The following is a 12,710-nucleotide window of genomic DNA, read 5'->3' as shown; positions in this document are numbered from 1 at the left end:
AAATACCCTCATGATCATATGTACAATATTTGAAGCATTATGTACAAACTTATGGTAAAAAAAACTCTCATGACCATATGTACAATATTTGAAACATTATGTACAACATTATAATAAACACTCACATGACCATATGTACAAACTTTAAAACAAATTGTACAATCTTTTACAATACACTCCATGTACACATGTACAAACTTTGAGCATATTGTACAACAATCATATAATAATTATATTTTGGTTTTTAAAAAAAAAAAATTAAAGAGACATTTGTTATTACTAATAATTACTCCGTATTATTAAAAATATAAATACTCAATTTTAGAGCAAACTTTATTATTATTATATTATTATCATTCAAATATGAGTCCTCTTTACGAGATTAATTACGTTAGATATGTAAGTGAAACAGTGGCAGATTATAGTGTATACAAAAGGGGTATCCGTCCCACCTGGATTTAACGGGAAAAAACTTTTACACTAAAAAAAAATACTAAAAAATAAGGTTTTTTTTTAGTGTTCAATCCCTGCCGACAATGGAAAATTTATTAAATTTTTACATCCGCATCATCTGTATCCGAGTTCAAGTTCCGCCATTGATGCGAAATACATATCTCAATAAAATATTTTAATATAGCTTTTATGATAAAAAATAAGAATAGTTGTGATGAAAATTGGAAGAAAGTTGTGGGAGAATAAATATAGTTCATTTATTCTAACCAAATTAAGTATATCAATATGTTAGATGTAAAACAACGACATGTTTCTTAGTCGGAATCTGTGATTCCACGGATCATTAAACTAAATGACTGTAGCATGTACGTTCACTTGATACCTAAAATATATCATTAAATTGTTTCGTTTAAATAAACCCGTGATTTTACGGGTCATTTCAAAAAATAATACACAAATGAGTTCATGAGCCAAATTCCATTTTAAATTTTTTTCAGGATTTATTTGTGGTGAAAATATAATAAATCCAATAAAAAATCTAAACGAAATAATCATTTTAATTATATCTTTTATCTTTTATTATTTTTCTCAGAGCTCATTCCTTTTCTTTCTCTCAAACTCAATGGTGCCACTCCACATCAGTACCATTCCCAAATTTCCATATTTTCATTCCCTCACCAAGTCCAAATCCCATTTTCTTGCAACCCTTTATTCTCAAAATTCATTCCCATTTTTCCAAAGTTCGAATCTTTTTCATCACAGATCAAAACTTGAACAAAACCCAATAACTATAATCACATCATCAATGGCTTCCACAGCTCAGACAGATAAAATTACAGAAAAACCCATTTCTGTTCTTTTTGTGTGTTTGGGGAACATTTGTAGAAGCCCAGCTGCTGAAGGCGTTTTCACTGATTTGGTCAAAAAAAGAAATCTGTCTTCCAAATTTGTCATTGATTCTGCTGGTACCATCAATTATCACGAGGTTTGTAAGTTATTACATCATGGGTCTCATTTTTTTTTTCTTCATTTTAAATTGACTTACTTATACTTATGTTGTGGTTTGTTTTTTGTGTATATGTATCATGTGTGCGTGTACTTTTCACTAAATTCTAGTGTATCTTAATGGGTTCTTTTTGTTTCATCAAAATGATGAATTTTTAGTACATTTACTGAATTACTATTTTTTTGTGATAGTTATGCTTGTCTATCTTTAGTTGCTAAAAAGTCAGAATTTTAGGTTACCCATTTGTGAGTTGACCTTTAAATTCTTGAATTTGATTCTGAATTGTGTTAAATTTGATTTTATGGAGGGAGGTCCGGCAGATTCTCGAATGAGAGCTGCCTCTAAAAGAAGGGGTATTGAAATCACATCGATATCAAGACCGATAAGGCCCTCGGATTTTAAAGAATTTGATGTCATCCTTGCAATGGACAAGCAAAACAAAGGTAAAACATATCTAACTTTAAAGTAATTTGTTGTTTTAATGTACATAATATAATCCACATCAGATAATCAGATAACATTCGCTTTTGAAGTAATCAAATTTGATTATAGTTTACAATTTATAATAACTTTGAGTTGAATTTTTTGTATGGATTGCAGAAGATATACTTGCATCGTTAGAAAGATGGAGTTTTAACGAGCCTTTGCCTGCTGATGCATACAAGAAGGTTTGAAAAATGTTTTAGAAAATGTTAGTGCATTTGCAGTTCTTATAAGTTAATTGGATTGGATTGTGAATGTTTCATTATGCAGGTGAAGTTAATGTGCTCCTACTGCAAAAAACACGATGAAACGGAAGTTCCAGATCCTTATTACGGTGGGCCACAAGGTTTTGAGAAGGTAATCCTTCTTGAACTTATGTTATTTTATGACGAATGGTCTTCTTTTCGATTTTCATTTATGTTTATTCATTACTAGTAGTCTGTAATGTGGGTCTCATATTTGTTAATATGATAGGATACAGATATGACTATATGAGTGATCGAGCAAAAATGTTATATACAAATGATGTTATTAATGTTATATACTTTTTGACACGATGCATATATAAGATTGACGCCTTGTTAGATCCTTGAAAACTTGACTCATAAAAAGACCAAACAGCGGACATCTGTTCGACCTCAGTGTTATCGAATAAACCTTGTGGTCATATAAAGTTGATGTCTTGATAACGTTTTGTCCGTTAATCATGGTTATGCGGCTAGAATTTCTTGTATTAGATATGATTGCATGTATGTATCATCATTTTGTGGAAGTTAATATGATCAAGCCACATTTACTAGTTGTTCAATAGTAAGCGGTTTAAACATGAGATGAAGTGGCCAATAGTACAGTAGGAGAACACTAATTTTCCCTATAGTAAATGGTAAACCTAAACTTTCTTTTTACTATCTAAAACAACGGTTCAGGCTTTATTTTCAACATTGATACTTATTTCGTCCTAGCGACATTTCAATCATTTCTCAGTTACAAATATATTGTACAAGAAAGCGTTTGAATACATGAAACGTCTTAAGTACCCTATTTTGATGAGGAGTAAAACAACCTTGTGGACATCAGTGTTTGTTCTTCAGTTTTTTTTTGTATCGTTGACACCGTGCAGAAATGTACTTTTAGCTAAGGATGAAGAAAGATAATTTGCAAGGATTCCTTTGTGCATACATTTATAGGCTAAACTTCTTTTTTTTCCTTTGTTTATATTAAAACTTGTTGACGATACTGATTTATTGAAGGGTATTCTAGACGCACAGCCAAAAACATGTTTATACAAAATAATTTCCTTTTTGGTTAGACTGGCTTTTGTGTAGGGGAGGTGATCTTCACACGCCACTTTTTGATCCATGTACACTTTTTTCTCATTAACTTACGGTTATGCTCCTAGATTATTCTAGGGAGTTGAATTTATATTATTATTGTAAGTATAATATAATTAAGGGTAAAATAGGTAATTGGGTGTACATGGATCAAAAAGTGGTGTGTGAGGATCACCTCCCTGTGTGTAGTGCCTCTAGTTCATGTGTGCTTGCTCAAAATCATGTTCTTATGTACATTTATGTGCATGAATCTTTGGTCTTATTTGTCATACGTCATTTTCATTAACTATGTTGACATTGTATTCCTTCATCTTCATATCAAATTATTTGGACTAAGAATCACATTCTTCGTCGGTTTTTTTACTACTGCATGTTAGTTCTGACTTCCAAAGGATGAACCAATGAAGTTGACACTGTACTTTTTTTTTTTTTTTTTTTTTTTTTTAAATCTTATGTGTTTTTAAGTATAACCTTTTATAGTTTCTTTTGTTGATGCAGGTGTTGGATTTGCTTGAGGATGCATGTGAATCGCTTTTGGAAACCATTCTGACTGAAAGCAGCAATATCTCAAATTCATAAAAATGATTACTTACCTTTCTTCGTTATATGGTATCTTGTTCCTCGTTCCATCATTTGTAATCATGCCTAGGTTCATCCGATTGCTACCATTCAAGGACCAGATTGGTAGTTTCGTTGTACGTATAATAAATGACTATATAATTCCATCTTCATAGCTAACTATAATGATTATGTGTTTTTCTATAAGGTTTAGCCAAGATCCCCTTTACTTATGTCACGTTCACCATTATGAGCTACAATTCATTTTTGTCACATTAAACAAGCAACTTATTATTTTTATGCATGTGATTCATGATTGATATACACACATTTGATCTTAATACTATATGTTAGAAACAGTCCTGGATAATTCAGTTAGGCTCACTACGTAAGTAAAAATACTTTACTTTTTTCATATAGTTTGACGTTTGAACATATAAAACCTTATATGTTTACTATATCAAAAATGGCATGTGGTATGTTTGAATTTGTTTTAGATAAATGAAAATGAACAACAATATCTATTATTAGAATATATTATGTTTATATTTAGCATATGTTTGACTGATGATGTATATTGCTGTAAATCATCCGTATATATGGCTAGGTAGTTATGAGGTTTGTTAGGTTGTTACCAAGAATAGTGGTAATCCTCAATTGTATTTATATATGTTTACTTTATGGACTGCAGCGCAACACATTGATTTCTTATATGGTATCAGGCCATATATTTACCTCATCAATCCTTATTTATTTTTCATTCCCATATTGTTCTTCATCCGAACACAAATGGCCGAATCAAAATTCCACTTAACTTTATCTATCCCCAACATCAAAAATCTCATACCTATTGTTCTTGATATAGAGGAAAGTCGATATTGCTCATGAAGAGTTATTCAAGATACACTGCGTTCCATATGATGTTATCGATCATATCATTTCTTGAGCCACCACTTCTTCTGCGGACTCCTGTTACTCAACCACCGAATATCAGTCAATTACCTATCCTTTTTGGCAACGTATTAATGTTGTAGTCCTTCAATGGATCTACATCACCATCTCAAATGATCTACTCCATACAATTTTAGAGACCAACTCCACTACGGCTAAGGCTTCGCAACGCCTTCAAAATATTCTTCATGACAACAAGAGCAAACAAGCTTTATACTTGCAACACCAATTTTACAATATCACCATTGATAGCTTCTTATATGCCTAAGCCAATTGTCAAGAAATAAAAGTTCTCTCTGGTCAACTTTCAAACGTTGGTGACACTATTAGTGACGAGCGAATGGTTCTCCAACTTGTTGCAAGCCTTAATGATAACTACGATACCGTGACCTCCTACATCTCTCAATGTAACCCTCTTCCAAAGTTTTATGAGGCAAGCTCGAAACTCATCCTAGAGTAGACTCGAAAAATGAAACAAACTGACGCCATCACTCTTGAAGTTGCTCTCGTAGCTACAACCAATCCTGCTCCACCACAAGCTACTTCTTAGAATCAACCACGCTACAAGAATACACGCGGTCAAGGGAATATTCAAAGCAATTTTCGTGGAAGAAACAATAATACCAGGGGACGGGGACGTGGCCGTTCCAGCACATTCACTTAATCAGGCCCATTTCCTCTTCGGGCTCAATATGGTCCTGGGCATGGTAGAATTTATCATGGGCCACACCTCCTTGTCCACATCCTACAACGGGCTGGGCCAAACCAGATGCTCCTTCTGGTCAACCAGGATTAACTGGGCCTCGTCCCCAACAAGCCCACACCACTTCTGTTTCTAACGTAGGTTCATAAATGGTATCGGGCCCCTAAATGGTGGCGACGAGAGCAGCTTCCGGAGTAATGGTGGGAGTTAGTTTCATTTTTTTTGAGTATCCTCTAGGAAGAGTTTCGAGCGTGTCTCATGAAACTTTGGAAGAGGGGTACATTGAGAGATGTATGAGGCCACGCTATTGTAGTTATCATTAAGGCCTGCAACAAGTTGGAGAACCATTCGCTCGTCACTAACATTGTCACCAACGTTTGAAAGTTAATCAGCGAGAACTTTTATTTCTTGACAATAGGCTGAGGCAGATGAGATATCAATGGTCATATTGTTAAACTGGCGCTGCAGATTTAAAGCTCGTGTGTTCTTGTTGTCGTGGAAAATATTTTGGGGGCGTTGCCAAGCCTTAGCCGTAGTGGATTGGTCTCCAAAATTGTATGGAGTAGATCATTTGTGATGGTGCCGTAGATCCATTGAAGGACTAGAACATCAATACGTTAACAAGTAGTATCGGTAGTTGACTGATTTTTGATGGTTGAGTCGGCGGAAGAAGTGGTGGTTGAGGGAATGATATGATCGATAACATCATATGCAATGTAGTGTATCTTGAACAACTCTGTCCGTGAGGAGTAATGACTTTTATCGATATCAAGAACAATTGGTATGAGATTTTTGGTGTTGGTGATAGTTAAAGCTGGGTGGAATTTTGATTCGGCCATTTGTGATCGGATGAAGAACAATCGGAGAAAGAAAAATAGAGAAGGATTGATGAGCATAAAATGGCATGTAGTATGTTTGAACTTGTTTTAGACTAATGAAAATGAATAGATGGTAAGATGAGAGTTTATAACCTAAAACATGCATATCAAAAGTTACATTTGGGTTTCCTTTCCTGCCAAACAAACCATAAAAGTGGCAAAATCGAAAAGACATTTACAACTAACAAAAAACCATCCTATTATGATCTTATGTGGATTGCTTATTTGATTTCTAATTCACTGGGAATAAACCCTATATTATCTAATATCCACCCGATAACAGAACTGTTGATGTGAGTTTTAAAGCCATCCATATCATGATCGTGTCGTCTTCTTAATAGAATTCATCATCACGTTGAACTTGCTTGTGTTGTGTGTGTTATGTTAGAGATAAAATCAAGGGTTAACATAAATATACCATATACTTTTATTTTTGTCCCAATGTAGCCTATAGTGGTAGGATTAAGAGGGAAGTAACCAATCGGGGGAAGCGGGGGGAAGCAAAATCTTTTTTTTTTCTTTTTCGTTTTTTGAAAAAACTTTGTTCACGAACATTATAGATTGGATGAAAATATGAACATTTAATAAAGACACTTTGTGATAAATGTTTTTATTTTGGCGGGAAAACGCTCGAAGAACTAATATATAACAATTATCGTGTTTTTCGAGCGTATGTTGAGGTTTTAGATATTAAGGTTTAGATATTAGGGTTTAGAAATTTAGGGTTTAGGGTTTAGATTTAGGGTTTAGATTGAGTTTATAACACTCCATAAACCCAAAACACCAAACCCTAAACCCTAAACTCTAAACTCTAAATCGGGCTAAATTTTACTTCACAAAACATGAAAAAAAAAAAAAAAAAACGTTAACATTCTTCACGAACAATATTATCTTGAATGTTATTTTTGTCGATCGTTTTCCCGTCTAAATAATAACATTCATCACGAAGTGTTTTTTTAAATGTTCATATTTTCGTGTGATCTTGATGCCTGAAAAAAAATTCCAAAAAAAACGAATTTTTTTTTTTTTTTGCTCCCCCCGCTTCCACCCGATTGGTTACTTCCCCATTGATCCTGCCCCGTAGCCTATATACCCCAAATAGTACCAATGTAGGTTATATCCTCTTAAAAGTTGTATCGATGTACACAAATTTAACAAGTTACCTGCTGAACCGGTAAAGTTAATTATTTAACAGTTTTTTTGCATTTTATTTTATATGACTACAAATAGGTCATATACTTTCAGTTTTGTTCCGATGTACATTATATACTTTAAGTTTTATTCCGATGTAGGCAATATACTTTCATTTTTGTTCTGCTGTATCACCAACGTCATTCTCCACGTAGAATGTCACGTCATCGTTTAGTTGTTTATTCGATTAATAAGTTTTGTCCGTTACACTTTATGAAAGTATATAGCCTACATTGGTATTTTTCAGGTTATATAGCCTACATCGGGACAAAAATGAAAGTATATGGCCTATTTATGGCTTTAAACCTAAAATCAACTATCAAAACATATCGAAAATTTATAACTTGAAGCATGATATAAATAGGCACAAGTTTAGATGGCAAATCTCTAAGGGTGTCTTCTTCAACCTATAAGTAGATGTCGAAAGTTTATTATTTTATTAAAAAAAAAAAAAAAAAAAAAAAAAAACAACAACAACGTGCACGCTAGATATTAGTGTTGGGTTGTCACCCTGAAATTAATTGACTCGCTTTTGCGAGTCAGGTATACCCATAAAGAACACAACGGAAGCACAAACTAATGCCCCGAGTTCCAACAATCGCTCTGACATCTTAGTATGTACTACAATCATTTGACACTTCACACTTTATGAGAATATGAATCCACAATGTTGTAGAAGTCGTCGTCATCAGGCAACAGCAATCACATGCACCAAAAGGCAACAATAACAAAATCTTGTGTGGATTACATGTTTGCTATTTAAACACGGTTATAATATGGGATCAGTATCCAAAGACCAGAAAACACCTCCAATCTCCAAAATAGCAATTGTAAATCATAATGCAGTGGTGAAACCACTGCAAACATATATCAGATGGGTCAAATCAAACCACCATTGCCAGGAACATGTCTATTACCAAGTAATTATTTGAAACTCCGAAAGAAAAAAAAATTGAACAACATAATAAGAGTGTAAATACGAAACAGAACTTCAAAGTAGTAAACTTTTTATGAGCCTTCAATTGGAAATTCAATATCTCATTCTTTCTTGCCTATCCCGTGAGACATGTTATAGATTCCCCGTCCCTGTAAAAATATGCAAATTGCTTAGTAGAGAACTTCAAACTCCAACAATTGTTTCGTAAAAAGGAAGGCATAGTTTCAACTCATAAAGTTACGAGTTATTTTTCTTTTTTGCCTCCATAGTTCAATCAGGTAAATGAGCTATCTTAAAGGGAAAAAGGTTGACTGGTCAGAGTGTCAAACATCTTATGTGCATTTCTATTCTGTAAAACCTTCTAACCACCATGGAGAAGGTTTTAATCAGAATAAAAATGTATATTATATTATATTTTTACTTAACAGTAGACAAATATGCAATTTGTGATCATATTTGACACTGTACTTGTTTACATGGATAAGTGGACATACAAAATGGGGTAGCCCAACTCACTTAAACAAGCAAAAAACCTACCGGTTAGAACAGATAGTAAATGAACAAAAGAACTCACAATGAGGAACAGGCAAGAACCGGCGAGAGCCATGGGGATAGCAACTGAGGTGAGCTTGTCCATAGGACCTTTCAAATGGGTGTGTTTGTGAATGCTTTGGAACAATCTTTGCTTCTCAATGAGCGGCTCTCTTGGTCTAAAAGGTTCCTCCGCAACCATCCTGCAATACCCAACATTTGATTCAACACAATTCTCACCTTTCTGATGTCAAGTGTGTGTGTGTGTGTGTGTGTGTGTGTGTGTGTGAATTGTGTACTTGTGTGCATGCTTATAAAGATGCACATTTTCATCAGAGTAACTGACTGTAAAACTTCAAAATTAAAAAACTTCAATTTCAATTAACTTTTTACTGTTGAATATATCCTTATGTGAAACGATAGCATGTTTTATGTTAAGACCTCACAACCAATGAAGAACAAACAAAGTAAGTGGAACCAATTTATGCAGTTAAACCACAACTTGTGCACAATAAAATGGGTGAGGTTTTCCCTTATTCTTTTACCCGGGGAGGGCAAAAGATTTTACTCAAAATTATAAGGACTGTTTCCAACCCTTTCCCTGGCCATCACAAGATGTGCAGCTAGATGAAGATAATTATAGCTAAGATCAATCTTAAAAATAGGATTTGCATGTTTGTCATAGAGAAAGAAAAAAATACATAATACTATATTGTATAAGAATTATAACGAATATGTTTTAGAATAATACTAGTGAAATGACCCGTGAAATCACGGGTTTGTTTAAACGAAACAATTTGATGACATGTTTTAGGTATTAAGTGAATGTAAATGCTAAAGTCATTTATTTTAATGATCTGCTTGACAAGAAACTTGTCGTTGTTTGTACAAATATATAGAGACATGTATTTTCGCATACATATGTAACGTAGTTAATTTCGTAAAAAGAATCCATATTTGAATATTAATAATATATAATAATTATAATTATAATTATTATATTAAAGTAAATAATAATAATAATAAAGTTCGTTCAAAGTTGAGTATTTATATTTTTAATAATAATAATTATTATTAATAATAATAAATGCCTTTTAAATTTTTTTAGAAAATTAAAATACAATTATTATATAAAAGTTGTACAATATGCTTTAAAATTTAGGTGTTCGTTAGAAGATTTTACAATTTATGAGAGATTAGTATTTCCTTTTATATAAGATTTCACATTATTTTTTTTAATTAAATTAATATAAAATTATGACATCATCATTATGAAAATTAAAGGGTAATTAGCTTAATGATGACATCATCATTTTAGAGCTTTATATGACTATATAGATGCCATAAAATTAAACCAATCAACGGTATGAGAAACATGGTCAGCTGAAGTATAAGATTAGAAAACAATAAAAGAAAGCAGGTATCTGTCATCTCGACCAAGGCGCACGGTAAGTTCAACTTTTGAGATACACATAGATTTATAACATTATGAATCAATTGATACATTTCCAATATAGCATTCATCCAAACACTACCTTAATCCAACCAATACTTAACATGTCCATTTTAATTTTAGAGACAGTTACTGATATCAGTATTTGCATAATAATAAAAAAAGGGAATCGAAATATTTCCTACAATTTGTGTCATTTTAGTTCATGTATTGATGATATTGCATCATAGTAACACAATCTACGAAATACAGATCGAGAACCATGCGATACAGATTAAGATGAACATTGAGACATAAATAAGGATCGAAGACATGAATCTAGAGACGTCAACCGATATATCCTCTGTGAACGATCAATTGAAATCAGGCACGACATAGTTGCATACATATATATAACAATTTAACGATCGAATTTTTCTTAAGAAAAAAACCTAGAAATTAGGTGAATTTAATACGACGAATTAATTTACCTGAATGTTGATGAGGTGTTAATGTATTGTCGCAATAGAAGAAATGAGAGTCGAAAACCTAGAAATCACCAAAGAGCCGATGGATTGAAGGAATGAAAAGGGGGAATTTAGGGAGATGCAGAATTGGGGGTGACGTTTTGGGATCGTATGAATGGGCCTGGGCTTAAGCCATCAAATTTTACATGTTAGTTCAAAAGCCTTACGTCCCAAAAAAAAAAAAAAAAATAAAATGTCTCGTAATCAAAATTGTTAGAATTTAAAATATGTTATTAAAATGTCTATTTTGTCTTTTATTTATTATGTTATTCGAATTAATTAGTTTTCTTAATAAAGTAAGTGAAAGAAAAAATTATGAGTAAATGTATTGCTGACTTACATATATAAAAATGGTGTAATTGAAATTTTAGTGACATTATAGTGTTATTTTGAGTAAGAAACATTTATTTTGGGACAGAAATAAATAGTAATATGGAATTTTTTTAGAACGGAGGAAGGGAGTATATTTTATTAATATAAATTAAATTAATTAATTATATTAAAATTAATAAACAATACACTAAATATTGTACTATATCTGCATTCTTATTGGACCAAATGTTTGCAATGATAATTGATGGTCGAGATGGTGACGTCTGACGAATTAGATTTACATCTGCGAAATACAATGTCGAAGCGACGATGGTTGTGCTAGCGGCGGTGACGTTCGATGAAGGTGATGAAAGTTGGTAAGGAGGGAGGGCCTAAAGCTTGGAGGTGGTTGAATGGGGTGAGGAATAATCTGGAAGAGCAATGTGTAAGTAGCCAGAAGATATAAAAATACCAAAGTACTCTTGTGACGAAAATATATAACAACCCTCACTTTTCCCTTCTGAATTTACCAAATTGCCCTTAGGGTTTCAATGTCATATTCTGTGTATTAGCATTAGGGTTGTTATCCGGATATAATAAATAACGTAATTAATACTAAAACCCTAATATTATTTAAAATCCTAAAACCTAACCCTATACATTAAATGCTAAACCCTAATACCATTTAATATTAAATATTAAACCCTAACCCTAATACTAAATTAATAATATAGGCTATATGTACTAATTAAAAATGTGACAATATTTATAAGATTCAAACAAATAAGAATATATATAAACTAATATGAACTTAATAAGAATTAATAAAAGTTAGGGGTTAATAATTAAATAAAATGTAACCCTAATAATAATAATAATAATAATAATAATAATAATAATAATAATAATAATAATAATAATAATAATAATAATAATAATAATAATAATAATAATAAAATACTTAAATAAATGAAAACTGTCAAAAATAATAAAATATATATGTATATATATATATATATATATATATATATATATATATATATATATATATATATATATATATATATATATATATATAATACATGTATAATAAATCGGCTAGTTATAAAAAAAATAGGAAATTAACTGGATCACAAAACAATTAATCCTAGCCAAACTCTAACATTAAGTCCTTGATCTTTAAGTAATTTTAGTGGCATTAGAAAACTAGAATTTAACTATAAAAGGCATCAAGTTTCTCATAAAATTGTATCCCAAATTTATTCACAAAAATCCCTGCATTAGTCGACACTTTCCCTCCTGCATTCTCTCTTCTGTGTCGACTAAAAAACCACCAAATCCCTTGCAATTAAGTCGACTAAAATACCTGTTTTTCCTCCTATCTGTCGACCAAATAAACTCCTAAAACCTCTCCTGT

General features: G+C 32.0%; 2 protein-coding genes across 2 annotated transcripts; one reads left to right on the top strand and one right to left on the bottom strand.

The window, feature by feature from the left end:
- Window positions 1-1,061: 1,061 nt before the first annotated feature.
- LOC139844094 (uncharacterized) lies at window positions 1,062-4,111 on the top strand. The gene is made up of 5 exons (XM_071834309.1): window positions 1,062-1,438; window positions 1,767-1,902; window positions 2,060-2,127; window positions 2,213-2,299; window positions 3,772-4,111. The coding sequence occupies exons 1-5, from the start codon at window positions 1,076-1,078 to the stop codon at window positions 3,850-3,852; spliced, it is 735 nt and encodes a 244-aa protein (XP_071690410.1). The 5' UTR covers window positions 1,062-1,075; the 3' UTR covers window positions 3,853-4,111.
- Window positions 4,112-8,121: 4,010 nt separating this feature from the next.
- On the bottom strand, window positions 8,122-11,080 carry LOC139844187 (uncharacterized). Its single transcript, XM_071834402.1, has 3 exons — window positions 10,946-11,080; window positions 9,066-9,225; window positions 8,122-8,640 (listed from the first exon to the last, which is right to left on the bottom strand). The coding sequence occupies exons 2-3, from the start codon at window positions 9,222-9,224 to the stop codon at window positions 8,593-8,595; spliced, it is 207 nt and encodes a 68-aa protein (XP_071690503.1). The 5' UTR covers window position 9,225; window positions 10,946-11,080; the 3' UTR covers window positions 8,122-8,592.
- Between the last annotated feature and the right edge of the window lie 1,630 nt (window positions 11,081-12,710).

This window comes from Rutidosis leptorrhynchoides, chromosome 4, assembly GCF_046630445.1.
Source record: "Rutidosis leptorrhynchoides isolate AG116_Rl617_1_P2 chromosome 4, CSIRO_AGI_Rlap_v1, whole genome shotgun sequence".
Lineage (NCBI taxonomy): Eukaryota > Viridiplantae > Streptophyta > Magnoliopsida > Asterales > Asteraceae > Rutidosis > Rutidosis leptorrhynchoides.
The sequence above is the reverse complement of the archived record's forward strand: the minus strand, read 5'-3'. Positions and strand labels throughout refer to the sequence as shown.

Excerpts from the sequence above, each read along its gene's own strand:
- LOC139844094 (XM_071834309.1), top strand. The coding sequence starts at position 1,076 with ATGGTGCCACTCCACATCAGTACCATTCCCAAATTTCCATATTTTCAT. Across the intron at positions 2,128-2,212 it reads CTGCTGATGCATACAAGAAG|GTGAAGTTAATGTGCTCCTA; the intron begins GTTTGAAAAATG and ends TTCATTATGCAG. Across the intron at positions 2,300-3,771 it reads GGCCACAAGGTTTTGAGAAG|GTGTTGGATTTGCTTGAGGA; the intron begins GTAATCCTTCTT and ends TTGTTGATGCAG.
- LOC139844187 (XM_071834402.1), bottom strand. The coding sequence starts at position 9,224 with ATGGTTGCGGAGGAACCTTTTAGACCAAGAGAGCCGCTCATTGAGAAG. Across the intron at positions 8,641-9,065 it reads GTTCTTGCCTGTTCCTCATT|GGACGGGGAATCTATAACAT; the intron begins GTGAGTTCTTTT and ends ATATTTTTACAG.